Source organism: Prunus avium, chromosome 6 (assembly GCF_965620075.1).
Source record: "Prunus avium chromosome 6, drPruAviu1.hap1.1, whole genome shotgun sequence".
Classification (NCBI taxonomy): domain Eukaryota; kingdom Viridiplantae; phylum Streptophyta; class Magnoliopsida; order Rosales; family Rosaceae; genus Prunus; species Prunus avium.
In genome coordinates this window covers 31,109,750-31,135,224 of record NC_142289.1, presented here as the reverse complement: position 1 = coordinate 31,135,224, position 25,475 = coordinate 31,109,750, and the positions used below count along the sequence as shown (strand labels likewise).

Sequence of the window (25,475 nt, the reverse complement as noted above, 5' to 3'; positions counted from 1 at the left end):
GAGATTAATTTTACTGCAGATGCTGTAGCTAATCTGGGCCATGGCCTCTTGACTTCTGTTGTTTGGGGTTGGCCCTTTTTATTGTTTTTTCTTCTATTTTGACCTCTTTGAGCTTCCTTACCTTAGAAATTTTGTTTTGTAATTTTCTTTTCCATAGTATAAAAAAAAGAAGAAGATATTTTGTTACCAAACGAAAGAGTTTGTACTAAAACCGAATAGATAAGTTCACATCAAACAAGAATATCAAAAGCCAAACCCGAATAAAAAATAGCCATAAATTGCCTTTCCATGTCATTCATCTCTATCTCTTTTAACAAAAAAAGAAAAAAAACGAGAAAAACAAAAAACCGAAAACAAAAATCCCAGCTAACAGTTCCAATTAATTGGATTTTTGGTTTCTGATTTCAATTTCCTAAAATTCTCACAGGGTCCTTTTTCAGGGTGACCCATCAAAGTTTAAAACAAAAACCTCAAAATTAAATTTCCAAAACAAAAAAAAAACTAAATAATAAATTGGTCTGAAGTCCTTTTCCTCTTTGTCCTTGTGGACCATTTCCTTTCCTCCATCTCATTAAAACGCCCCCGGTCTCCGCAATCACCCCACCTTTTCACAAAATTACCTTTTTCACCACTCCTTGAACACCGCGCCCAGGCCCCACACTTCCACCCTATAAATCTCGACGCGAAGGATTTGCAATTCCCGCACCGATCGAAGCCCAAATCGGTCATTTGAGATCAGATTGGAGAGAGGAGAGAGGAGAGAGAAGAGAGAAGATAGAGAGAGAGAGTGTGTGTTTGCAAAAAGACGAGAGTTTTAGAGAGAGAAAGTGGTGTGTTAGAGAGACAGAGAGACTCGTGGAGGGTCGCTGTGTGCGATGCGTGGAGGAGGGAGGGAGGGCAGGTGGTGAGTGGCGAGAGATAGAGTAAAACGCCGAGATCGCGTTCTTGAAAATGGCGGATCGTCAAGCTAAAGCCATTAGAGACTGAGAAACAGCTCTTTGCTTTCGTCTCCTTCGCTCTTCAAATCTCTCGATCACCGACTTTCAGGTCCCTTCTCTCTCGCATTGTCTTCAATTCTCTTCGTTTCTCAATTTTCTCTCACAAACCTGCATTGCCTTCAATTCTCTTCGTTTCTCTCTCTTTCACGTTTTGCACGTGCTTGTAACATCACATCGTCACGGGCTAATCATTGTGTCGAATTTGGTTTTTCTTTGTCTTCGAAATTTTATGCATTTTGGTGTCGGTAATTTTGAGCTGATTTTTTTTTTTTTGGTTTCTCGTGTTGTTGCAGAGATGACGGAGGCGACGAAGGTGTTGTACATAGTGGTGGTGGACGATGAAGCTAAGAGAGAGAAAGGAAAAGAGTCTTTTCGATATACGCGCCCTGTTTTGCAAAGCTCTTTGCAACTCATGGGCTGCAAGCCTCGGCATGCCTTTAAGGTATACACAAGGTTTTTGACTTTCGAATTTATCTTAAATTGTTGTTGAAAATTTTAAAACTTGTGTAGTTATGGGCTGTGTGGTTTTGATGAGGGAGTCCAGAATTTAAATTTCAGGAGGAAGGGTGTATTTTGGTTTTTGAATTTATTACTGTGAATAGCTTTGGAAGGTGTTTGTGGGGTAGATCTGCGTTTGCTTGTAATGAGTTCTGCAGATTTTCTGAATTTCACTTTTCAAAGTCTTCAACGATACATTGTATTGTGTTGAATTTTTTGGTGAAAGAATTCTATTCAGAGTCTGGTCAACGAAGGCTACTCTGACCTAATTTTTTGTTGGTCTATTAGTCTTGTTTGTACAATTGGCGTTCTGTTGAGTGATTCTTATGTGTCAAATTATGGTGCAAAATGTCATTATCACAGATTAAGTCCAGGCGCTTCTTAATTTTTTTTAATAAAAAAAGGTGGGTTATGACCGTTATGTTGTTCCTGGGTCGCCTTCGACTTGACCTGTTAAAAATTATTCTGCTGGTGGAGCCGTTAGTTTTTGTTGTGCTTGAACCATCTTAACTGATGATCTCTCATCCTGTCCTCCATTTACTTTCCAATTTTTCCATCACTTATGGCTTTTTCAGCTCTTAAATTTCAAGAGTTGACTCTGTTAATTGATGGATCTCTCTATTTTGTGCAATAAGCTCTGTTGAGTAAGTTCCAATGGTGTCTATGCAAATCAATGTCTGACTATATATGTCATGTACTTAGTATTAAAATTGCCTGGGGTAGAAGATCCCTCATGTTCCATAATGCATTCACCAATATCTTGAGGGTTTGTGCAATTCGAAAGTAAAACCGGGTAGGGTTTGTTTTGCGTGAGAAATCCTTTGAACTTTGTTCACATGCTTTCAAGTGTCCTCCAGTTCTGAGGAATAGCCAAGAGGGTGAACTGTGTAATTGTATTGTATTCCAATTTGGGTTATTCACAGTTTATAGTGTGTTTCTTCTGCTTGTGTGTATCTCACTGAACCTGCTTGGATATGTAGAACAGTTCTTTCTGTTGTGTTATGTTAGTTTTGGAACATTAGTTTATTCACTTTTCATTAATCTTGGGCCTGCATGGTTTTTCGGAAATGTCCAATACCAGCAACGTCTTGGCCATTGTTTTAGAAATGTCTACATTAGCTGATACGTTCAGTCAAATTAATCAGCTGTTTGTTCCAGTTGTCAGGTTGTTTTACCTCACGGTAGTACTCCATGATAACTCTGGTACTCTAGTTTGGTTCTTCATTACATAATTTCTTTACTATGTTATTATGTCAGTACGATCTTTATATATTTTATACCTTAGAGTTCAGGCAGGTCATTTGCTTCTTTATTAGAATAATAATATTTCTGGTGATTGGTGAGTTTTCATGTTTCCTTCATACGTAATTTGACTGATTCCAATGTTTTATTTTACTTGAGAAATGTAACCACTAACGCCATATATTTTTCTTTGATCAGATTAGCCAGCGGGTTTTTGAATTGATAAGAAACGAAAGCTCATCTAGTGTATTGCTTCCAGAAGGAATGGAAATTGTTTCCCCTAGTAAAGCTGAGGCTTGCAAGCATTTGGTTTCAGGGAAAGATGATAGCAATAAGAGTGTTCCATTTGAATTGTACAAAATACGCACAACTGTTGTTGTTAGGAGAGAAACTTTCTTAGATGTTGTTTGTGATGCTCTGGCTGAGTACAAATATGTTGGTCCCAACCAGAGGGCGGACCTAGCTTTGGCATGCAGGTACGAAGAAGTCTTGCATCTTTATTGAAAATACATTTACTTTATTTACATATATTCATTTAAATGTGTAATCTGGGAATATGTGGTCGCATTCTGGCTACTTATTTCACATGCTGTGTCGTCAATTTGCATTTCATTAAAATATGGAAACACATATGTTTAAAGCTGTAATTGTGTATCATATTAACATTAGTGTAAGAATTATTGTATTTCTTATGGAACTTTTATGATAACAGTGACATCTGTGGACATTTTCTGTGGTTGCATATTTCAAAGGAAGAAGTCCCTATTGTTATAGCATCCTGAAAATTTACTAGTGGCATAACCATTGATTAATTAAGTGATGCAGCAATCATTGGAGTTCTAGATTATTGAAGAAAATAAGGGGATTTTAGTAATGCAGCTGGAACAAGAAGATGAACATTAATGGAGATATTGTGATTCTAAAAGGAAATGTTCAGTCTTTCTGTATGGCCTTGTGACGTGGAGTCATTTTCTATGTTGTTTATTGCATTCCTTTGAGTTATAAATTCCTGTCTTTGTTCTGTTCTTTTCCTAATTTCACCAGGATATTTTTTCCTTGCAGAATCCGTGAAAGGAAGGAATCTGTGACTGTACTGTTGTGTGGCACTAGCGGCTGTGGAAAATCTACTTTGTCCTCGTTGCTGGTATTTGAGTTCATCCATTCTTTGTTCATAATTTCCTTTTGATTTTTTTTGGTGTTAGTTTTTGTTAGTTGTTAATCTGACATAATATGGGAATTTTTTTTTCTTTATGGAAAAATGGATATAATGATGTACTATGTATCTTCATTGTGATTGTCTGATAGTCCAAGTTTTGTATGATGAAAATCAATAAGAATAAAAATTTGTGTGCTGCTATGGGTTTTGGATGTAATCCATAAAGTCTTGCAGGGTAGTAGGTTGGGAATCACAACTGTGATATCTACTGACTCAATTCGGCACATGATGAGGAGTTTTGTGGACGATAAACAAAACCCTCTGCTCTGGGCTTCAACCTACCATGCTGGGGAGTGCTTGGATCCAGTGTCTGTTGCAGAAGCTAAAGCCAAAAAGAAAGCCAAAAAATTAGCAGGAACTTTACACTCACTTCCCAAAGATGGAATGCCAGATGGCTCTGCCTCTGGGAAATCTGATACCCGGATGTCAGATGTTGGTTTGAGTACTGCTGAATTGATAGGTCCAAAGCAGATGGCAGTTGAAGGGTTTAAAGCACAAAGTGAGATGGTGATTGACAGTCTTGATCGGCTTATCACTGCATGGGAGGAACGAAGAGAATCAGTTATTGTCGAAGGTGTTCACCTGAGTCTTAATTTTGTGGTATGTACTACCTATAGTTCTCTTTCCCTTTGTTGTTTCCTTGTTTAAATATATTCTTGTTCTTTTATACTTGTTATCTCTCCCTCTCTAAATAATTCTTTGAATCCCAGATGGGGCTTATGAAGAAACACCCTTCTATCATTCCATTCATGATATACATCACAAATGAGGACAAGCACATGGAACGATTTGCCGTTCGTGCAAAGTATATGACGCTGGACCCAGCAAAGAACAAATATGTGAAATATATCCGAAACATCAGAACAATCCAAGAATATCTCTGCAAACGAGCTGACAAGCATCTTGTCCCCAAAATTAACAATACTAATGTTGACAAGAGTGTGGCAGCCATCCATGCAACCGTCTTCAGTTGCCTGCGTAGGCGTGAAGCAGGGGAGCAACTTTATGATCCCTCAAGAAACACAGTTACTGTAGTGGATGAGGAGTACAGGAACCAGTGTGCAGCCAATTCTTTGAGTTCTAAGGGGATGTTTCAGCTGATCCAGAGGAAAGGTTCAACTAGGCATCTGATGGCTCTTGTGAATACTGATGGATCTGTGGCAAAGGCATGGCCTGTTGATTCAGTTGATAGGAATGGGAAGCCTATATTTTGCCATGGGACTGACTTGGAGATTGGCAGCGCAGAGCAAGTAAATCTTCAGTTTGGTCTCTATGGGATCAGCGCTTGGCCCAGTGATGGTGGCCCGAGTTGTGCTGGAAGTGTGGATGAGTCGAGGGCTGATGGAACTGAGATTGGAAGAAGTCATCCCTCTTCTTGCTGCAGCTCGCCACGGATATCTGAGGGTCCTGCCAAAGAGGTACATTTGAACACCAATTTTAATTGTTCCGTAGGAAAAAACTCTTATCTATCATTTTTTCCTTAACTGTTCAATTTGCTGTTTTTCTTGAATTTTTTATTGTTTTCTTTTCCTTCAGCTGAAGGAAGAAAATTCAGTGCATGGAAGTGATGAAGAGGTTGATGAAGAGGCTGATGCAGGCAGTGATGAGGAACTAAGTGATGATGGTGACAAACAGGACTATGAAGAGGTATTAATTGCTTTTGTTTTAGATTATTATTAGTTTACACCGGAAGCCGAAGAGATTAGGACAACTTCTTGAATTTTATCAGCTTTTTGCATCTGATAACTCTGCTTGCCCCAGAAATATATTAGGATCATTTAAATATTTATACACACACATGTGTACATATATATATATATATATATATATAATATATTAAATGAATGACAGACAGCTTAAAATGAGTGGATAATTGGTCTGACCAAGCTAATAAATTTGTGAACTTTGGATCTTTACATTGTTATAATCCTGGTCACATCAGATGAGAGTCTGAACTCTACTTTTACGTCAATTAATCGTTTACATCTTGCAGATAGGGTCAGTGGATGAGGAGTCTACAAAATCGGATGAAGAGTACGATGACCTTGCAATGCAGGACGTGCAGGGAAATGGATACTGGTCAGGGGAGGAGAAGAGAGGGGACAATCCTAAGATTTTCCCAGTTTCTGATGATCAATCAGCCGATAAAGAAGGGGATAAGTATCGCCAGAACCTGGATCTTTTCCTTAGAACTAGACACCAATCATTTTCTGAACCATTGTGCTCATACTCATCTTTGTTTTTGGAGAAGAATGAGATGACAATGCCATGCTCTGGCAATGTGAAAATTAGAAAACGACGTTCCCTTAGCATTCCAGCCTTGGGAAGGCATGGGTCAATAATCAGGGGTCCCATACTTTCTGGAGCCCCTCAGTGCTAGGACAACTATTTTGTTGAAGCTTTAGTGTTCTCATATCCTTGCCTTTTTCTCCCTTATCTATGTTTAGCCTCCTTTTGTAGAGTAATTAGGTAACTTAAAATCTTCCCCATTTGTACAGTAATGCTTTTAGGCAGTTGCAATGGAATGGATCTAAAATGTATTTTTGTTTGGTACTGTTGTTTGAGCATTGGATGCATCTGTTAGCTTTGTTAGATTGAGAACATGATTTTAGGGTAGTTTTTGAGTATGGGGTGCATTCTAACATAATTTAAGAGTTGTATGCTAGCGCTATCTATGGTTGGGTAACCAACCTGCTTTTCATGATTCTTTCTAGCAGGGATGGAATCGGTTGTTTTTTCAATCTCTGTTCAAGATGTATTGGCCCACTATTCACCAAGTTGCTGAGGCCAGCAAGGGGAGGAGTTGCATCTGACTGAGAATGGGCATATAGAGATCCGGCAAACAATAACACAATCCGGCTTTGGTAGCGGAAGTGCTTCTCTTTACTCTTTCAGTAGAAGAAAGGATGATAGTTTTGGTTTTTTTTGCTTCACTTATTCATGAATCATAAGTGAAGGATTTTTTTTCATTTGTCCCTATATAACTTGGTTTATGGCCGATGCATTGCTTTCTTTCCTGTTAAAAAGCTGGTTGAATAGTTCCATAACTAGGTGAAAACTAGGGCTTTAGGCTCGTCTCCAATCGAATCCCCAGAAGAAGCTAGATGGAGATCCTTACTCATTAACTGAAAATACCGTTTTGTTCACACACAAAAAAGTGCAAATACCGTACGGCCATAATTTTCTATTTCTTACTCAAATTTCAGAGTACTGCAAGCATCCGAGGGTTACCAACAACCCTATAGCAAGTGAACAGTTTGGTAGGGCATGCAAGTGTTCCACACATCCTCTGCAAGGGCTTCACTTTCTAAGCAGCTTGCCCCTCATAGATAAGTGATCACAGGGACCTCATACTTCTATTAAGTTATTGAATGTTAGGCTTGCCCTCACTAAGTTAGCACTTATGGTATGCTTATTTGGAATGGGAAAAGTCGTGAATCGGGAAGTTACGAATAGGGGAGAGGATGAATGGGTATGGGATCAACTACTCCCTCCTAATCAATCTAGTTTTTGGTTTTTCAGGTATTGAATTAAGAATTTTAATGTGGAAATGACATAAATTTTATTATTTTATGTGTTAGTATGGAGTCAAGGATTTGAATAATTTCAATACCTATGCGCTAGTAAACACATGGAAAGTCAGTGATTCCTATACCCATGATTCATCCTGTTAGTTATTCAAGCGTGTTGTTGGATATGCCAGTACTAAAAAGAGAGAGGGAAATGGGGCTTGGCCGTTTTAGAAGCATAAACAAGCATGAATGTTTTGCATGTATTTCTATTTGAAGTCACTCAATATCTATCAGCCCAAAAGATCGCTTCAAAGTGCCATATGTTATTTGAGGTGAGCTTGAAACAGGACCCTGCGGAATGTGATGCAGGACAGAATGATGATAAATTCATGTGAAGAAAAGCTACGGAAGGAGAGCGGATCAGAATTGGTAAGCGATCACGCAACAGAGAAAAACCAAGGTCAACCACCAAGTATGACGCTGGAAAAGGCAACAAGGCGTATCATTAGGATCTTCGGGTTTGCTTGAACAAAACCGAGCAAGAAAGAAAATTAACACCCCCAAATCGCTCAAAACAACCTGATCTTGCTGGATCAAGAAGACTTTTTTCACCAAGCTAAGGAAAGAAAAACTCAGCTTGGATCAAGGGATGTGCTCTTGGTCGCTATATAGGCAATCTACTTTATTACTTTCCTTTTCTTTCAAAACCCTTCTTTCTTTTGGTTCTGGGAAATCTTACAAGACTATAGGCTAAGTTGTTTATGATGCTCCCAAAGATTCTCTCTAAAGAGCAAAGTAGAGGAGGAAATTGCAGTTTCAGGCTGGACATGGTGAAAGGCTAAGACCTTTCATTATGGGATTTTTTTCATTTAATAATGTTATTTTATATTGTTTTATATAAATATATTAGACTTAGTTGTTGTGAGTGCTTTGTGAGGAAAAACAAAAACTTGTGCTACAACGTTACTTCAAATAGGACACTGTAAAAATAAACCATACCTCCCTGTATGCTGGTTGATATGCTTTGGTGCAATCCTTTTTCTGTTCTGCTTTCCCTATCTCTCTTGGGTAGTTATAATCTTCAACTAACCACAAGACAGTTTCTCTTTGAAAAACTATGCAGATTGGTGTAGATTTACAGCATTTTGCGAGCCCAATTCCCTCTTTTTTGTATACTTCAATCTTCAGTTGAGGCCAATTTGAAGGAAGAAATTGGAGAGATATGTAGATAGTTGAAGCGACCATGAAACCTTGGTTGGGAAGGAAGTACATTACCTTTCAAGTTTGACAGGAGATAATCCTTGGAATATTCGCTCTATCTCTACTCTACTTGTCCTTCATTTGGCATAGCTTCAAATACAAGACAAACCAAATTTATCACTCTATTTATTTATTCAGCCTCAAATTCCAGTATATCCCTGTGAGATATGGGCTTGGGTTTTTTTTTTATATAAATTTTTTTATACAAGCGATACTAAAGGAGAGGAGATTTGAACTGCTCTGAACTACTTGAGCTATAAACCCTTTGCAATATCTGCTGGGTTATATATTTTGTTTGTCAATATTTGTTTTATATCACTTGAGCTATAAGTTCCTTGCTCTTATAAAAAAAAAAAAAGAAAAAAAAAAAAGAAATTTCCAAGTAATTGTAAACAATTCCTACACAAATCGAGACAAAATTTGCTTAGTCAAATTTTAGAGTGGTTAACTTCCAAGGTTTGGAAGTGTAAAATGATACGGATACCTTCAGGTTGACTTACCAAGCAGAAAAACCCAAATTACCTTAGATCAGTTGCTGTTACAAGCTGAATGGTGTTGCATTTGAGCCAGAGACACTCCAATGCCAACCAGAGCTTCAGTGCACAATTCTATTTCTCCAAAGGTCGTAGGATTGACTACGAGAGCTAGCTTTTGCATACCCGAGACCGAAGGAAATGGTGAAATAGCTTTCGGTTTTCAGAGGCAGTATGAAAATTTGAACTCTGGGAGAGTAATTTCTAAAGCCTCCCACAACCTCCATTTATGGTGGCAATGCGAGTTGGAGGGATAGAGTTCATGCCCAACTCAAATTAAGAGTCAGGATGTATAAGTCAGACTAGAGTTGAGCAACATAGGATGACGGAAGCAGCCCAGAACTACTACAACATATCATACAAGAAGGAAAGTTGGGATAGTCAAAATTCCTTTCTTAAGACAAAGGGTTCACTTCATCTTATATGTGGCAATCATTACCAAAACAAGTGAAAATGAAACGAACTTAGCAAAAATAAAAGTGCAAATGGAAATGGAGAAACCATTTACCATAAACCAGATATAGCTCACTACAGTCGTTCAGGGGGAAAAGAGAGCCTAAACTGGCAGAACGAACTTATGCATTGCAAAAGTCGATCGGTTAAATTGAATACAAAAATTCAAGTTGATCTTTCTGATTTAATATTACAACACTTCCAAAGAATGTATAACTTTTGAAGAAATCCTTTCATTGGTGATAGTATAGTGTTCAGATCAAATCCTAACGGTGTATAATCCTTCAACAGAAAAAATCGTAAATTTCCCCAAGAAAATTTGTAAACCCCCATGAACTACCATGAACTAAATGGCAGACCACAGTTCACTGCTCATCATTCAATTTGAGTTCGAATTGCTTTCTTTCTGGCCATCCAAACTTTGTAACCCAATAAAACAGCTGAAGGACAAGGGACATACTCATTGCAGCATTAATTTTACAGTGGGCCATTTTATGGGTAAATTAACTTCTTCTCCTATATATTGCCGAATTGCAGCTGCTAACTGTAATCACACAGAAGAAGTTACTCTTAAGAACTCTTCTTCTTTGGAACTGTCAAAAGCAGATATGATGACCACAATTAGAATAAAAGCCGCGGAAAAGAATGTCTCTCACAAACTTCGCAATGAACAGATATTGAAATCATAATCTGGATCAAGCATGATCCTTGATCTTCACCCCTCACTGAGCTTCTGAGCTTCATTCTGCCATTTTCCTCCCCCTACCCCCCTGTCATCTCATCTCTTCCTTGAATGATAGCTTTCCCCAATTTTCTTCATATTTTGGCAAAGTAGAGAAGCTCCCTATTTTAAGCTATTGCACCCGTCTAATTAATTAGGACCGGCATCCTCATTTGCTTCCTCAGCCTGATTCAATTTAGATAATCCATTTACTGTCTCTTTACACCCAGACAAATCAGCATTAAAAGCTTTTTTCACCATCAATGCCTGCAACTGAAAAGCTTCATCAGCCATCCCTTTGTTGCAAAGACCATCAATCAATATATTCAAGATAACATTGTCCAATTCAATCCTCTTCTTCTGCATCTCATTTAAATATTCCATTGCCAGCCCCAGCGCCCCAACCTTGCAAAAACCATTTATTAGAGCCCAGTACGTATCAGCGTTCTGGAATGTACTTCTCTCAGCCATCTTACGAAATAAAGAATGAGCACTTTCCATAGACCCCAATCTACAATAGCCATTTATTATCAAATTGTATGAATGAGTGTTCACTTTCAATCCTTTATCATGCATCTCCCCAACCAACCTTTCAGCTTCTTCAACCTTTCCAGAACTCGTGAACCCATCAATCAAGAACTGATACGTCTTGATATCGAATGCCACTCCTTCCTTTTCCATCACAAGCAATATCAGATCCAACTCTGGAAAGTTCCATCTCTTAGCACAAGCATCCACAATTGTGTTGAATGTAATGATATTCGGTTTAGTTCCTATACTCACCATTTCCTCCACTAACTCTCTACTCCTTTTAATCTCCCCACCCCTACACAGCCCATCTACCACAACTGTCAAAGAATATACTGAGACCTTAGTGCCCGATTCGAGCAATCGATAAAAGAAATCTAAACCCTTTTGCACCTCATCTCTCCTGTTGAGAGCAAGCAAATGCACAGTACAAGTCCTCTCATCAATTTGAATCCCATTACTCTTCATAAAATCAAGAGTCTCCAAAACTTGGTTGAAACTTTCACTATCCGAATAAACTTTAATCATCAAATTGAACAATTTCGCTTTGACTCTAGGTTCAAGACAGCAAATTTCAGCAGCAGAAGCAATAACAGAAAAAGGGTACCTGAAATTTTCATCAACTGAGATACATTTGAAAATTTCCTCAGCATCAGTGAACTTTCTTGCCTTGAGAAGCCTGCAAATGAGGGTTAAGTGGGCATGGAGGTCAATCTTGAATGAGATAAAGGACTGGTTTTTTAGGAGGAAGTTGAAGAAAAGCAAGCATTTGGAGCATTTGAATTTGGGGTCTGAGAGAAGGAGGTTGAGAGAGTTGGGTTTGAGCTTGGAGAGGAGGGATATGGTGGTGGTATTGAGGGGTTTTGAAGTTGCAGTTTTTGGGGTTTTAGAAATTAATTCTATGAATTCTTGATAGGGTCTGGCGGGTGTTCTTTTGACAGTATTGAGGGTTCTGAGGATGTTCTGGAATGACATTTTCGATTTGGAGATTGAAGTCAGGCTGGTCATCACTAATGTCAACAAACCCAGGCTAGAGGTAAGGCTGGTTTGGCCAGTGGGCTGGCCCGGTTGCGTGAGTCCCACAGCTTGCCCTGGTAAGAGTGGCCCGCTGGAAGCGCTTCCCTGGGCTTGGGCCCTGTCTTGCCCGGGCTGCCATCCACCGCTAGAACTGCTTTAAGAGCATCTCCAAGGGAGATGTCAAATACCAAACATCAAATTTAAATTTGATGGCTGATGTGGCAATTTGACATCTGACACAGCTTTACACTCCACCCGATATGTCAAATTAAATTATTATTTTATTACATTTTAGTGTTGATTTATTTTTAATTAAAAAGAATAAAAAATAAAAAATAAAAAAATATTCATTTGACATCTTGCTTTTGGGATGTCAAAAATAACATCTCAATCTTCAGCCTTCATTCCACATCAGCTTTGACACATCGGTTGGAGTGTGTTAGATGTTATTTCTAGCTGTTAAATGTCTATGTGGCACTTTTGACATATCGGTTGGAGATGTTCTAAGGAGTTTGTTTCTTCTTTTCATATGGTGCCAAAGAAGATCTTGCTTCTTGCTTCCTTATAGTGCCAAAAACTTGGATCACTTCACTGCAATCTTCTACTTTTCAGTTTTTGTCAATAATACTGTCCCTTCATCTAATTTCTTTCAATTTCATGGGCAAAATAATGAAAGAGTAAATTGCTGTAGACCCCTCCCCCGAACTAGGACCCCAATCAAACTTAACCTCGTGAACTAAAAAATCAGCCAATTTAACACTTGAATTAATTAAAATGACCAATTTAACACCTGCCATTAGATTTTATCACATTTCATCCAAAAGTCCGTTAGAAATGGCACGTGAGACACATGTGCAACATAATTGGAGGGCAATATAGTCCTTCTAACCCATATCCCTACCAATCTTCATCTTCCCTAATAGTTGGGTCAAATTAAAAACATAGCAGCCCTAATGTCACAAATTCCACCATTACATATAATTGTTTCGACATACCCACCATTGTAGACAGTTTAGAAGAGGAAGTGGTTTGAAGATGCGAAGGAACATACATGTTTAGCCAAGTCCAAGTCGAGCACGTGGATTGGATCACAAAAGTGGAGATAGTAGCGGCCTTGTTCAATGGGGGTTTTACACACAGAGACACAATTGTTCAACTCTCTCTCTCTCTCTCTCTCTCTCTCTCTCTCTCTCTCTCTCTTTTGTCGTTTATAGAAGTCCATCCATATGGCCATGGAAGACGTTGACTTGGAGCCATATGACCATTGAAGACGTGATTGTTGCTTGTTGTGTTGAAATTGCCCTCTACTTTTGTTCCACGTGCACCTCACTTGACATTATTGACAGAATTGTGGATGAAATATGATAAAATCTAACGACAGAGTTAAAATTGGCTGCTTTTGTAATTCAGGAGGTTAATTTCTACAATAGTCATAGTTGAGGAGTTAAAACGGCTGAAAATCCTAAATGAAAATTCCTAAGACTTCAAAGTTATGTCACCGCTACGGGGAACTTCTTTTGCATATGTTGCTCATATAGTTGAACTGTGATGCAGTGTGAATATAGAGTAGAGTTACTTGGCTTGCCACATACACAATTCATCAAAGATAAAATTAACTTGTAATTCCAATCAACTAGCTTTTGATTTAGTTGTATTTTTTAATTTTAATATTGAAAAATATCTCAAGTTCAAATCTCACATCTCTAATTAAACAAAATAACAATTCAAGGATGCCTTCCAAATTCAAATCTTGATGTGTCCCTTCTGTTACCTACCTAAAATGAAGTAAATAATGGGATTGGAGCTTCTTAGCTAAAATTTAGAATCTCCAATGAGCTAGCCAAGAAGAAAAATGTTGAAAAAGATAAATCGCACTACATCTGTTAGGGATTAAGAGAGAGTGACCTAATTCTTACCCAAAATCATCTAGCAATGGAGTGAGTGACCCAGTTCCTTATAAACCTTTGCAATATTTCTTAACTTTTCGATGTGGGAAAATACTTCACATCCTCACATCAGACTCGAAACTTTGTCCCCCTCTTTTTGTTCACATTGAACTCTAGAACTTGAATCCTGGTTGTTGCAAGTATTGAAGTGCAGGTGTGTTTAAATAATTCCAACAGAGGAGATGATATTTCTTTTAAAGCCTTGTTGAAGGGAAAAATTGGATCAAAATCTTTATATAAAAAAACAAGGGTCTATAGAGCAAATTTAGGATTTAAATGCAGGACACTGAATATATATATTAACAGGTTGTTGCATGAATCATAAGAGCATTTTCACCTATTTGTCATGGCAAAAGAGCAAGGGTTGTTACTATTCACATAATGCCTGCCCTAGCAATTTTCTTGTTGGTTTTCTATCCATTGTCTTGCCAACCCAAAAGCAACTTGTTGATGTCACAATGACATCAATATTAGGTTAGCTTGTCCAGGGTAATCTTGCCTTTGGGTTGCCCAGATTAGTAGAGCCCAGCTCTTGCCCTGACAAAACTTGAGCGCTGAAAACCGAATTGGGTGCCTAAGAGGCCTATTGCTCGAGCTGATGCCTCCCTCTGACATAACACAATTTTCTGTCTACGACAAATAATAGTTGGATTTTGTTGTCCAAGGAGATCTGTTGCATGCGACCCTTGATGGTCCTTCAGTTGCATACATGTCTGCCACATGTACACCTACTGGGTGGCATCACTTGGACCACCTTGTACGACCATGGAGACCACTAGTGCTTTTGGGCTTTTCCACTATGCATGAACACAACTACTACAGTTTTAATGTTAAACTCACAAATTAAGAAAAAAGGACTGACATTCTAAGATACTAAACTTAGAAATTTGGATGATTTCATATTCCGTTCAATGATCCGAAATGTATTGCTCCATTCTCCATTTGATTGGAAGTATTTGAAAAAAAAAAAAAAAAGGATTCGACATGAATTATACATAATGCATAATGCTATGACCACTGATTATAGTATATATAAAATGAATTTCAAATGCTCATATTCAAATTTTGGCGCGCGCGTACATGAATTTTAGTAAGTTAAACAAACAATTAATCTTAAATATTATCATCTAAATCCGTAGATTTGTAGATTTGGTTACTAATACCAAATGAATATCAATTCATGTATTAAAGAGTTTCATGTATAAAAGATTAATGGATCTTCATTCTAACATTGTAAGGTGTCATGTTAACTTGCTTTTGATATGAACCTTGTAATATCTAGTTTCTTTCATGGAATTGGAAAGAGATTAAAGTAATTAATTAACATATTTAAACACAATTAAACAACATGTTGGTTTATTTTTCCTGCTAATTCATCATTTAAAGGGCAGAGTTGACACTAATAAAAATGACTTTTATCAATTTTGCGTTTTTCTTTCGTCCAGGGATTTCAAGTTAGGGTGGTCAATTGCAAAAAAATTTAGTTTGAGTAGTGAATGAACTGAGATGAAAAGTCCATGTGCGATTTGCAATTTCCCTAAACACCATATCGGTGTATAATATGAGAAAATAATTAGTAAAGGTTCAATTAGACAACACTGCCTAATTAGTAATTAACACGCTTCCATTGAGGGATTCCTCAAATAATTTTATTTGAGAGACACTCTTTAGGGTTCCCCATGAAATTTTTTTCAACGATCGAAACCATCAATAGAAGGGGATATATATAGAATTTCTATATATTTATTTCATGATTCCATCATCCATCATCATTGTTATTAGTATCATAATTGATAATCATGATCATCACAATAGTACATAATTAGCTAGAATTACATTTGCTGTTTAGCAACATTTATGCAATAATATATACAACCACACAGATTGACATAGTTTTGTTATGTACTCATAATTTCCCATGTGACAAAGTTTTCATGTTCTAGCTCAACATGAGGGATGATGAGGGGCCTTGGCAAGAAATAAATTTAGGTACAAAATAGGACCAACTTTATACAATGATGAAAAAAAGAAGAATAAACAAAGCAACTACTAATTGTATATCTGTGGTCCTCATTGATTAATGATGCCCCCTTACATGTTATTTAAGATGGACCAAATGTTAAATAATTTCCATATAATTGGATCTCTTGACCCTTCTTTGATTTCCAAACGAAAATTAAATAAAGAGATCCACTCAGAATTTTGTCCAGAAATTTCTCTAGAGCATCCCCACTTGTTCTCATGCATTACGTCGTACAAATGTGAGTCCACGCCAAGTTGCGCCCTGCCATACAAAAGTATTTTTGTGCATCCAATCGTAAGGAAAAATATAATATTTTATTGGTATGAATGCATATACGGCACGTATCTGTATCTGTTCATGTATTGTATCTGTAATAAGGGTATGAAGGGTTTTCAAAGTATTTTACGTGTAAAACTGTTTAAGTGTGGACATCTGCACAGGACTATGAGAGGGCCAAGAACTTGGCTATGTCCTGCCAATCAACCGTCCTCTTACAATATCCGGTGCAGAGACGTCACACTTACCAGCCTCTGTAAAATACAAGAGGTTAGGAAGACAAATTCAAAGTACGATTGCAACTATATGGTTAAAACTAAATTCAAACTACATATTTATAAATTATAAGACGATTCTTAAGTAGTAAAGTACAGAGATGCATTTAAAACCTCTCCAAAACGAAAAGAGAGGCAAATTAATTTGATAACTAAAAATAATTTGTGGACCTCGACAATTTGAATACTGTTTAGCGTTCAGACGACTAAGAGCAGTGCCATATTAGAAACACTCATTCTTGAGCAAAAACCTAACACCCACCACTGGAAATTCAAATCTTGCAAATGATCAAGCTACTCCAGCTATGATTGGAACTCAAAACGTTGAAATCTATGACAGATTCGATTACGAGAAAACAAAGTGAATGAAGTAGGGATTAACATATTGAATTAAAATGTGTTTGAGAAACAAAGTACATCAAAGTTCTAGTCTTATGGAAGTTATCTAATAAACAGGAAATCAGGCCCTCCTACTTCAAGAGTAAATATTAAGAAACCAGTGGTCCTAGCATTACATATATATATCACTGCATTATAATCAGTGGTCCTAGCATTATGTATAATCGGATAAATCCTATGTTCAAAAGCTTCACGAGTGTAATGACACTCAAATTTAAACTACAAATGAGGTTTAGAGTGATTGCAAGTACACAAGTTTACCTTAACGGATAAGAGGTCACGAGTTATGTTCTTCCTCATAATTACCAAAAATAATAATGGATATATGTGAATCAAAAAGGCATGGATAGTGATAGAGGCACACAGATCTCCATGGTCTGAATTATCACTGTCACGTGTGAAGTATTATTGAAGAGGTGGAGTGAATAATATGATGTCTTTGAGAGGAGTGATGAGATGAAAGGGAGAGTGTGAGGTTACATGTCGAGGGGTCCAAGTTGGGAGAGATGATCACTCTCTTGGTTTGGTCCACAAAACAAAGTGTAGAGGCAAGGACAAGAATGGCAGGCAGTCACAATGTGACATTTTGTGACAAGTTCCCACCACGATTTTACATATCGAAGTTCCCATTTTCAATGAAGTACTGATTCCACAGCTAGAGATCGAAAACACTTGGAACATTGCTCATATAAAACTATTATGTTAAGTTTTTCACTCAAACAGGCATCAAACAGCCGCCCCAAAAGAAATAAATTAAAAGAGGAAAGAAAAACAAAATCCCCACACAAACACACACCCTAATTAAAATTAACTTCTTTCTCACCTTTCTATTATTTCTCAGCTTCAGCTGCATTTACACAAGATCATTAGTACTGTTTCTTTTCCTGCACATCCCATGGAAAACCTACGTACTGATCTTACAGAAGATCAGTAAATGTTTCTTTCTCACCTTTCTGCATCCGTCTTTTATGAAAGGGGAGGCATTTTCTAGTAGTGAGCTTCTTCAATTTTGAAAACAATACCTTTGCATCTTCCGAAAACAGGTTGTTTCTGAGTTATTCGATTCTTTATTAATTAGAAACTATATACCAAAGAGCCAATATTGTTGTTAAAATCAAAATGCACTCATTATTGGAAATGAAAAAACATAGTTTTTGGATTCTGTACCAAACGATCCGGACAGTTCATGGGTGGATCTGAACTAGAACTGAAAACCGACCCAAAAAAAATGGTTGCAACAAAATTTACCTTCATGTGAAATATTTATAAATGATTTGAAGATATTCACCTTTTCAAAATGCTTTAAAAGGCTTTGCAGCATCATCGAGGCTCAAGTCTATCTCTCTCTCTCTCTCTCTCTCCATAAACAGACTCAATCACTCAGCTTTTCTCAGAAGAATAATCACAGATCTGTCAAAAGTCAGCAGAGCAGAGTTAATGAGGAGCCAATATATAACAACACATACTCACACTTCTCCAATGATATGAGCTGCCATAATTAATGAAGGAAAATAACACCTACAAATAGGAAGCAACAAATTTAAAAAGAACCCACACCTAACAGTCGAAAGCAAGGAATCATAGAAGTGAAAAAAGTTGCCTTGGCGACTGGTGTGACCGTGAAAGACTTGTGAGACTGTGAAAGAGAGAGAGAGAGAGAGAGAGAGAGTGAGAGAGAGAGTCTTCTCTTTTGTATAGTGGTTTATTGCCGATGCAGCATCATCAAGATTCTCACTTTGAAAGAAACTTTAGCAAAGAGAGAAACTTTCAAGTTAATTGCATGTGCGTGAATCTTGATGATGCTACGCCCGCAAACAACGACTGTCAATCTTTTTATTTCATCAAAGCATATATACGAGTCAAGTACCGATCGAGATCCGAGTGTTTGTGGATTTTGAAGAGGTAATCTAACAAGAAAATGATACATAAACTATTTATAAATAAATAAAAAGATTAAAAAAAAAAAAAGAAGAACAGAAGATTAAGGACATTCAAAGAAGAACACAGTGAAGGGAATAGTTTGGAGAATTTTAGTTTCATCGTGTACAAATTAAATAGCACCAAGTCCACGAGGAATAAGCTTACGTGGCCTACTGCCAGTGGCCAAAACGTAAAGAGGGGTACCCCAAGAAGAATCTAACATGTTGAAACTAGACCCAAGAAGAAAACAAAAAACAAAACAAAACCCTATTCTCTTTTTTTTTTTAAGGTACTACCTAATCTATAATATAAAAAAATCTCAAAGAATATTTGAGAAAAATAATAATGATAAAGGTTTCATATATTCTGTTCACAATTCACAGATTTTGATATCCAGCTCAGGTTTCTCCGAAAGGATCGATCGATTCCGACAAAGAACACAATTTGAAAATGAAAGAAAGAAACCAAATTCAGATTCCCGCAGAAACGATTATATCCAGAGACAAAATTCCGGTTGGTATTCCAGTGTTTGAAAGAGAAGAAAAAAAATTGATTAGAAATAATCAACAAATGTTAATTAGGATTAGAGAGAGAGAACAAATAAAATAGAAAGCAATATAACAGAGAAAGAAACAGAGGCCTGACTTTGTGTGTGTGCTTGAAAGAGATGAGAGTTAGGAAGCTCATGAACCACGGATGGTAAAGCGAATGTAGGGTTTGTTGGGATTATATATTAGGAACATAGGTGAGCCCAAACTTTATTGATTGGTCGACTTTTTAAAATCTTTGCCATTTGATTGGCGGATGCTGAGCTGACAGTACTGAGAGCCGATGCGGCCGCAGTTACACATCGCCATCTTTCACTAAACCCTAACTTTATTTTCGGTGTTGGGCAGATGAGGGCGTCCTCTTGGTGTTATTATATGGGCTCATGCATCCACGCTCATTAATATTATCATTCTTTTTTAATTATTGTCGGTTCTTAGTTATTATGAAATTACATCTCCACATATTATTAAAAAGAAGTAACTCAAGTTCTATATTGTATTACATCCCTTAACTTTTAGATGTGAGATATTTTTTCACATCATCACACGCTCCTTTTCCCCAACCTCTTCAGGTGAAGCGAAATTTCAAGCTTAACATGTGGATAAAACATATTGAGTGACGTAGAGCACTTGTGGCTATCAAGCTTCACACGTGGGCGAACCCGCTCTAATACAATGAATGAAGTTAAAGTTTCTCCCCAAAACTAATTGGTAATGGGTAAACATATATCAAAAAAATATTCATTGGATGCCTCGGGGTTTTGAACCTTTGCCCACATGGGTGGAGGTGGAAGAGCTCAACAATCTGAACTATACCCAATTGAGAGTTTCTTGTAGAGATAATTTTTTAGAGATAAATGGATTGTTCCGATCATTAAGGGCTCGTTTGGAAGTGATTTTAGATAGGCCAATAATCATTTCTCCATTGAATCGCTTAAAAATATTTAAAGTGTTTATATGGAGAAGTACGTGAGAGATGCTTCTCCCCATAAGTGATTTGACCCTCTCAAAATTACCCTCAAACAAACCCTGAATTATATTGTAGGATGAAAGGCTAAAGAAGAAAAAGATATTAATGTTGATGAAAATAAATAAATTTCCTTCATATTAGAGCTCAACAATCTGAACTATACCCAATTGAGAGTTTCTTGTAGAGATAATTTTTGAGAGATAAATGGATTGTTCTGATCATTAAGGGCTCGTTTGGAAGTGATTTTAGATGGGCCAATAATCATTTCTCCATTGAATCGCTTAAAAACATTTAAAGTGATTATATGGAGAAGTACGTGAGAGATGCTTCTCCCCATAAGTGATTTGACCCTCTCAAAATTACCCTCAAACATACCCTGAATTATATTGCAGGATGAAAGGCTAAAGAAGAAAAAGATATTAATGTCGATGAAAATAAATAAATTCCCTTCATATTTCTCAAAAGTTATTTTTTACGTCTCCACTAATAACTGTCATGTATCATTATTAATGAGTAAAGCATCTATTTCCCCAAAAAAAAATTCTTTAATTTAATTTAATTTGACAAGAAAGTGCTGCTGCGACAAGTTTATTAGAAAACCATAAAATAAAAAAGTGTGTGACAGAGAAACTGAATCACCGTTTATACCTGAAAAAGGAAAAAAAAAAAACAATAAATCCCGTGAAAAGTGACAGATTCCTCCCAGCAGGCCTCCACCTGAAGGGCTCGTAGCCGTGTCCGTACATTCTGATGTGGCTGGCTGCTGCAGATTTACCCTTTTTTCAATTATTCTGTTGTCCCCTCTTCTTTCGTCATCAAACTGAAAAAAGCTACCACATTTAACTGATCATTTTCATTTTTATCAACCTTTATTTATTTATTTATTCCATTATTTTCTCTTTCGGCCAATGACCCATGTTTAGGTCATATTAAGAACCTATGGCTGATACGGGCAAAATATTTCGTATTATAAACTAGTATAAAGCATTCTGAATTTTTTTTTGAATTTTTTTTTGTTAAAAACTTATGATAGTAATGCCAAGACAAGTAAATAATTTTTTCCAATGGTAATTTATAAATGGGGAGGACAAAGAGGAAGGTTCCTAAACAAAAGAGATAGCTAGTATTCATCATTTATATGTTTTTAATAACTTCTTTCAATAAACTAAAATGTAAGACAACAATCAACGAGGTTTAGCCTAATGAAAAATGACATTGACTTGTAGATCAGTAGTTTCATGTTCGAATTCCATGACACTTTTGTAATGTGCGTGAGAAGAAACTGTCTTCTTTTGTAGTTTAGACTATTACTTGTATTTTTTTTATTTTTTTTATTTCAAAAAAGTAAAACTGCAAGACAAAATGAGAACATTATTTAAATAAGGAATGTAACAAAATCTGTGATCATGATAATGTCAAAGCAAGGGGTTACTTTTTCTTTGGCGATATTAGTACTTATGAGTTGATATGCGACCAATGGAAATCAATTGGATCTATACTTTTTCAAAGACACAATTTGAGATATATCCCATCCCATTATGAAATTTTGGGTTTTTTAGGTCTAAAATTTCGACTTCATATCATTGCTTTCAAAGCTTACAGAAAAGATTGCACTGCTGCCTGCAATCATTGAATTAGATATTATATTTCTAGCGAACAAGGGCCACAAGCTACATTGTGGTGATGGGTTTTGGTTTTGAGAATGAAATTCGAAATTCGACTGGTTCTGATTTGATTATTGGGTTGATATTTGGTACTGGTAGGCTGCTTGCCATAAAGAGATGATAGACATTTAAAGGGTCGTAAAATTGCCACGCTTCTAACCAAGTCTATGACCAAAAGAGCCTTTCGTTATTTCAACTTTCTTGGCCTTTTTTTCCGTTGTTCTTCAAGTAGACCTTTTAGTTAATATACATTTATTTTTTATTTTTTTTATACAAGCTATATTAGAGGAGGGGGATCGAACCTCGGAACCTCAGGTGCATGGATAAATGCTCTTAACCACTTGAGCTCCATGTTCGTTGCGCTAATATACAAATCTATTAGAGCTAGCTTGCAAGGGCTTATAAGAAGTTGCGCTACTCCGCCCATTGCCAATTGGTTTTAGGGTGGAACCTCAACTTCCTTCATTGTATCAGAGCGGGTTAGCCCACGTGTGAAAATTCAAAACTTTTTGTAATTGACAATTATTAATTTAATATTGTAAACATGATACATGTAACATTATGTATCACACAACGTGCACATTTGTTCCTCTAAATGAGGAATCTTGTCAGATATTCTGAATCCAAATTTTTAGGGAATATTGTTAGGCAGTGTTTTAGGTATACGGTGTATACCTTATATAAGGAGGTAGTATAATACGAACTTATGGAACTCCATTACCAAAACCAACTTTGGCTTCATTATCAGTGATAGAGAGATAGGTAAAATATAACATGCATAAGACTCAAACTCGCTACCGAACTGTTGATTAAGCAATACTGTGAGAAAGAGAAGTAATCCAACTCAACACCTTGAGTGCAAGGATAAAATAATAAATGCTCTTAAATTACTTGAGTTACAAAATCCTTGTAAGCGATGATACTTAAAAATAAGGCGAAGTAAGTCGGAACGACTTTGCCATTCTCATCTCTTCTCTATCAGTGTCAATGTAAACGATAAAAACTTAGACAGAGGTTATACTCGTCCCAACTCCATTAAAGATGGGGTCCGACTCCACCCCATTTGGGGATGTAGAGGGGTGGGGGGTGTCACATGGGAAGCACACTGCTTGCTAGTGATAAAGCACAAGGAAATCGTACGGAAGGGTCACCATGCCACAAAAGACCTTGGGATTTAAGTGCTTATAACTCAAAAGTCTTGGTAGCTAGGCTTTTGGTCCTATAAGAACTCGGGTGCCTTCTGGAACTATATCAATCCAAACTGGCCTAAAGAAAAAGGACAATAAGAGGAAGATAAATTGGTGGCATAAATGTGTATAAATTAGGTTATTGTTGTGGGGTTGGTTTGGATTTTGATGAAAGCCATTAAAGTCCAAATTTATATATGATACTCAAACCATAAACGCCAATCAACTAGCATCTTACCTCTCCCATATATGATGTTTGACAATGATTTATTCTAATTGATGGTCTTCTTGACTCTAGTCCCTCGCTATTTTGTTTTCTTTTAAAAGGTAGGTTTGCATCTATTTTCTGTTGTTGGAGTTTCAATATATTTAGCATGAACTTTTAAAGTCTTATTGTATGACTGAAATGATAAGTAGGGTACCTAAATATAGAAAAATCAACAAAATTTAAATTGCTGATTTCCCAAACAATCTTGACATTTGATAGAATCATACTGCCAAAAGTTTCATGATCTTGCAACCCCACCTTTATGACTTCTCAATGAAGGTGATTGGTTGTATGAGTGAAGCCAGCTAGTGGAATGCGTGGTTTTGGAATTGTTAATTTTGTTCAAGTTGCATATACAAGCAGTCCTTAAAACTTCGGGTGATCGGGGACCTCATTATCCATCCATGGATCATACATGTTGACCGTAAAACCTTCTGGCATGACACGTGGATTATTTAAAATAAAATAATCAAGGGGCGAGTGAAGATGGTAATAAAGTCATCCTTTGGTTCGAGTGTGAAGGTGTTTTAGCTGTCACTGCCACTTCTGGCCGTAATAGGGATGATAAAGTTTTGTGGTGTGAATACTAGGTTGCGTCGTGGATTCTGATTTCGTCGAGTGACTAAGACCGAGTAAGGAACACAATCTCAGCCGTTGGGTTCTCAACTTTGGTAACAAAGTTGTTGATGTCGTCTACACTAATCAAGTGCTTGTAAGATTGTTGTGTTCAATGAAGAGTTCGATTTTCAATTTGATCTCTTAATTTCTCTTTGAGTTATAGACTAAGACAAACCTTAAATGAGAAATTGGGGTGGATTGGATGTTGCTCAAGACTCTGATTAATCAAAGCTGTTTGTTGACATATATAATGTGGATGGTTACAATGATGAAGCTTAAGAGAACTTTGAACAAGTCTAAAAGTTTATTGGTGATATGGCTACATGAAATCCTAAGAAAACAATAAAAATTCTAAGTTTGATTTAAGAGTAAATTTAAGCAGCATTTTGGGTTGATTTTGTTAAGACATTGAGTTTGCAAAAATGAAGTGTAAGTCCCCTATTTATAGGCAAATGTTGCCGCCCTCAAAAGTTGCCATGAAAGTCGGCCACCGCCCAAACTATTGCATAAGCCGCCTTCTTGGCCTCACGTCATGCCTCGATCATTAGTCCCGAGGCTCGTCATTCTGCAAATGCTTCCCAAGCGAGTTCCAAAACTTCTAATATGCGTGCACAAGTTTCAAAAATTAGCTAACGTCGCATCATTCTTTTTGCCTTTCTACGTTATGACGTGCTCAAGATAAGGTAAATGATGCATTTTCTAGAGTCGGTACCTGCAATTTTACTCTGCCAAGATTTTTCAGGCTGAGGAACAAACCGCCGAGCTCTAACTTTGGTGGAGCTTCACTTTTAGATTAAGTTGGGCCAAGAACTTGGGCCGTTGTGATTCTTGGGCCGAGTATCCGGTCTTCGTGCTCATGGACTGTAGAGATGGTATTGGGCTTGGCAATCCACTTTTTCTTTGGGACGAACCTGCTTATTTTTGGACGAGTCCAATATGTCACGGCCGTGGAGTTTGGGCTCCACCTTTCAATTTTTCTTTAAAATTGGGTCTCTCTACTTCTAAGCCCATCTATGTGTTCAAATAGCCATTGCCACGTCACTTGGTTTTGTATGGGTCTAATGGGAAAAAAATCCATATATAAACAATACGATAAATTCGAACTGTGATAAAATGAATTTTTATTTTAATAAATGATGCATGCTAGGGTCAGTTATGAGATTTCAAGGGCTCAAAATGACAACATAAACGAGGCTATGCATACAAATCATTCTCATAAAAAATAAAGGCTCATTTGGTATCTTATTTGGATTCAATTTTATAAACTTCAAAACAGATAACATATCAGTATCCCCACAAGCCTTTGGAACATTTTGAACTATCGCGGTTTGCGATCTTCCATGCGTTTACTAGTAACTTGCTCTATAAATTTTTTTGTGATGTGTAATCCATAGGAAAGTGGT

The 25,475-nt window shown here is 37.0% G+C and overlaps 2 protein-coding genes and 2 long non-coding RNA genes across 8 annotated transcripts; 1 reads left to right on the top strand and 3 right to left on the bottom strand.

Moving 5' to 3' along the window:
- The first annotated feature begins 688 nt into the window (after positions 1-688).
- On the top strand, positions 689-6,980 carry LOC110755438 (P-loop NTPase domain-containing protein LPA1 homolog 1-like). 2 transcript variants are annotated; one of them, XM_088255065.1, is made up of 9 exons: positions 689-1,047; positions 1,292-1,440; positions 2,937-3,214; positions 3,801-3,882; positions 4,129-4,554; positions 4,665-5,372; positions 5,491-5,601; positions 5,948-6,114; positions 6,672-6,980. In XM_088255065.1, exons 2-9 carry the CDS (start codon positions 1,294-1,296, stop codon positions 6,769-6,771), a joined length of 2,019 nt encoding a protein of 672 aa, XP_088111191.1. In that variant the 5' UTR covers positions 689-1,047; positions 1,292-1,293; the 3' UTR covers positions 6,772-6,980. The 2 variants fall into 2 exon arrangements, with proteins under 2 accessions (XP_088111191.1, XP_088111190.1); XM_088255064.1 differs by lacking the exon at positions 6,672-6,980 and having other exon boundaries at positions 690-1,047; positions 5,948-6,503.
- LOC148294039 (uncharacterized) lies at positions 4,664-8,722 on the bottom strand. Its single transcript, XR_015836600.1, has 2 exons — positions 8,466-8,722; positions 4,664-5,361 (listed from the first exon to the last, which is right to left on the bottom strand). It is a non-coding gene; the product is annotated as an uncharacterized LOC148294039 (long non-coding RNA).
- Positions 8,723-9,707: 985 nt separating this feature from the next.
- LOC110755400 (Pentatricopeptide repeat (PPR) superfamily protein) lies at positions 9,708-11,954 on the bottom strand. Its single transcript, XM_021956596.2, has one exon. It carries the CDS (start codon positions 11,934-11,936, stop codon positions 10,584-10,586), a length of 1,353 nt encoding a protein of 450 aa, XP_021812288.1. The 5' UTR covers positions 11,937-11,954; the 3' UTR covers positions 9,708-10,583.
- Positions 11,955-15,908: 3,954 nt separating this feature from the next.
- On the bottom strand, positions 15,909-19,686 carry LOC110755412 (uncharacterized). Of its 4 annotated transcripts, none has more exons than XR_015836285.1 (5): positions 19,463-19,686; positions 18,455-18,533; positions 18,186-18,307; positions 16,354-16,477; positions 15,909-16,208 (listed from the first exon to the last, which is right to left on the bottom strand). It is a non-coding gene; the product is annotated as an uncharacterized LOC110755412 (long non-coding RNA). The 4 variants fall into 4 exon arrangements; XR_015836286.1 differs by lacking the exon at positions 19,463-19,686 and adding an exon at positions 17,721-17,947 and having other exon boundaries at positions 18,455-19,456; XR_015836284.1 differs by lacking the exon at positions 19,463-19,686 and adding an exon at positions 18,765-19,456.
- Positions 19,687-25,475: the final 5,789 nt, after the last annotated feature.

Excerpts from the sequence above, each read along its gene's own strand:
- LOC110755438 (XM_088255064.1), top strand. The coding sequence starts at position 1,294 with ATGACGGAGGCGACGAAGGTGTTGTACATAGTGGTGGTGGACGATGAA. Across the intron at positions 4,555-4,664 it reads ACCTGAGTCTTAATTTTGTG|ATGGGGCTTATGAAGAAACA; the intron begins GTATGTACTACC and ends TTTGAATCCCAG. Across the intron at positions 5,602-5,947 it reads ACAAACAGGACTATGAAGAG|ATAGGGTCAGTGGATGAGGA; the intron begins GTATTAATTGCT and ends TACATCTTGCAG.
- LOC110755400 (XM_021956596.2), bottom strand. The coding sequence starts at position 11,936 with ATGTCATTCCAGAACATCCTCAGAACCCTCAATACTGTCAAAAGAACA.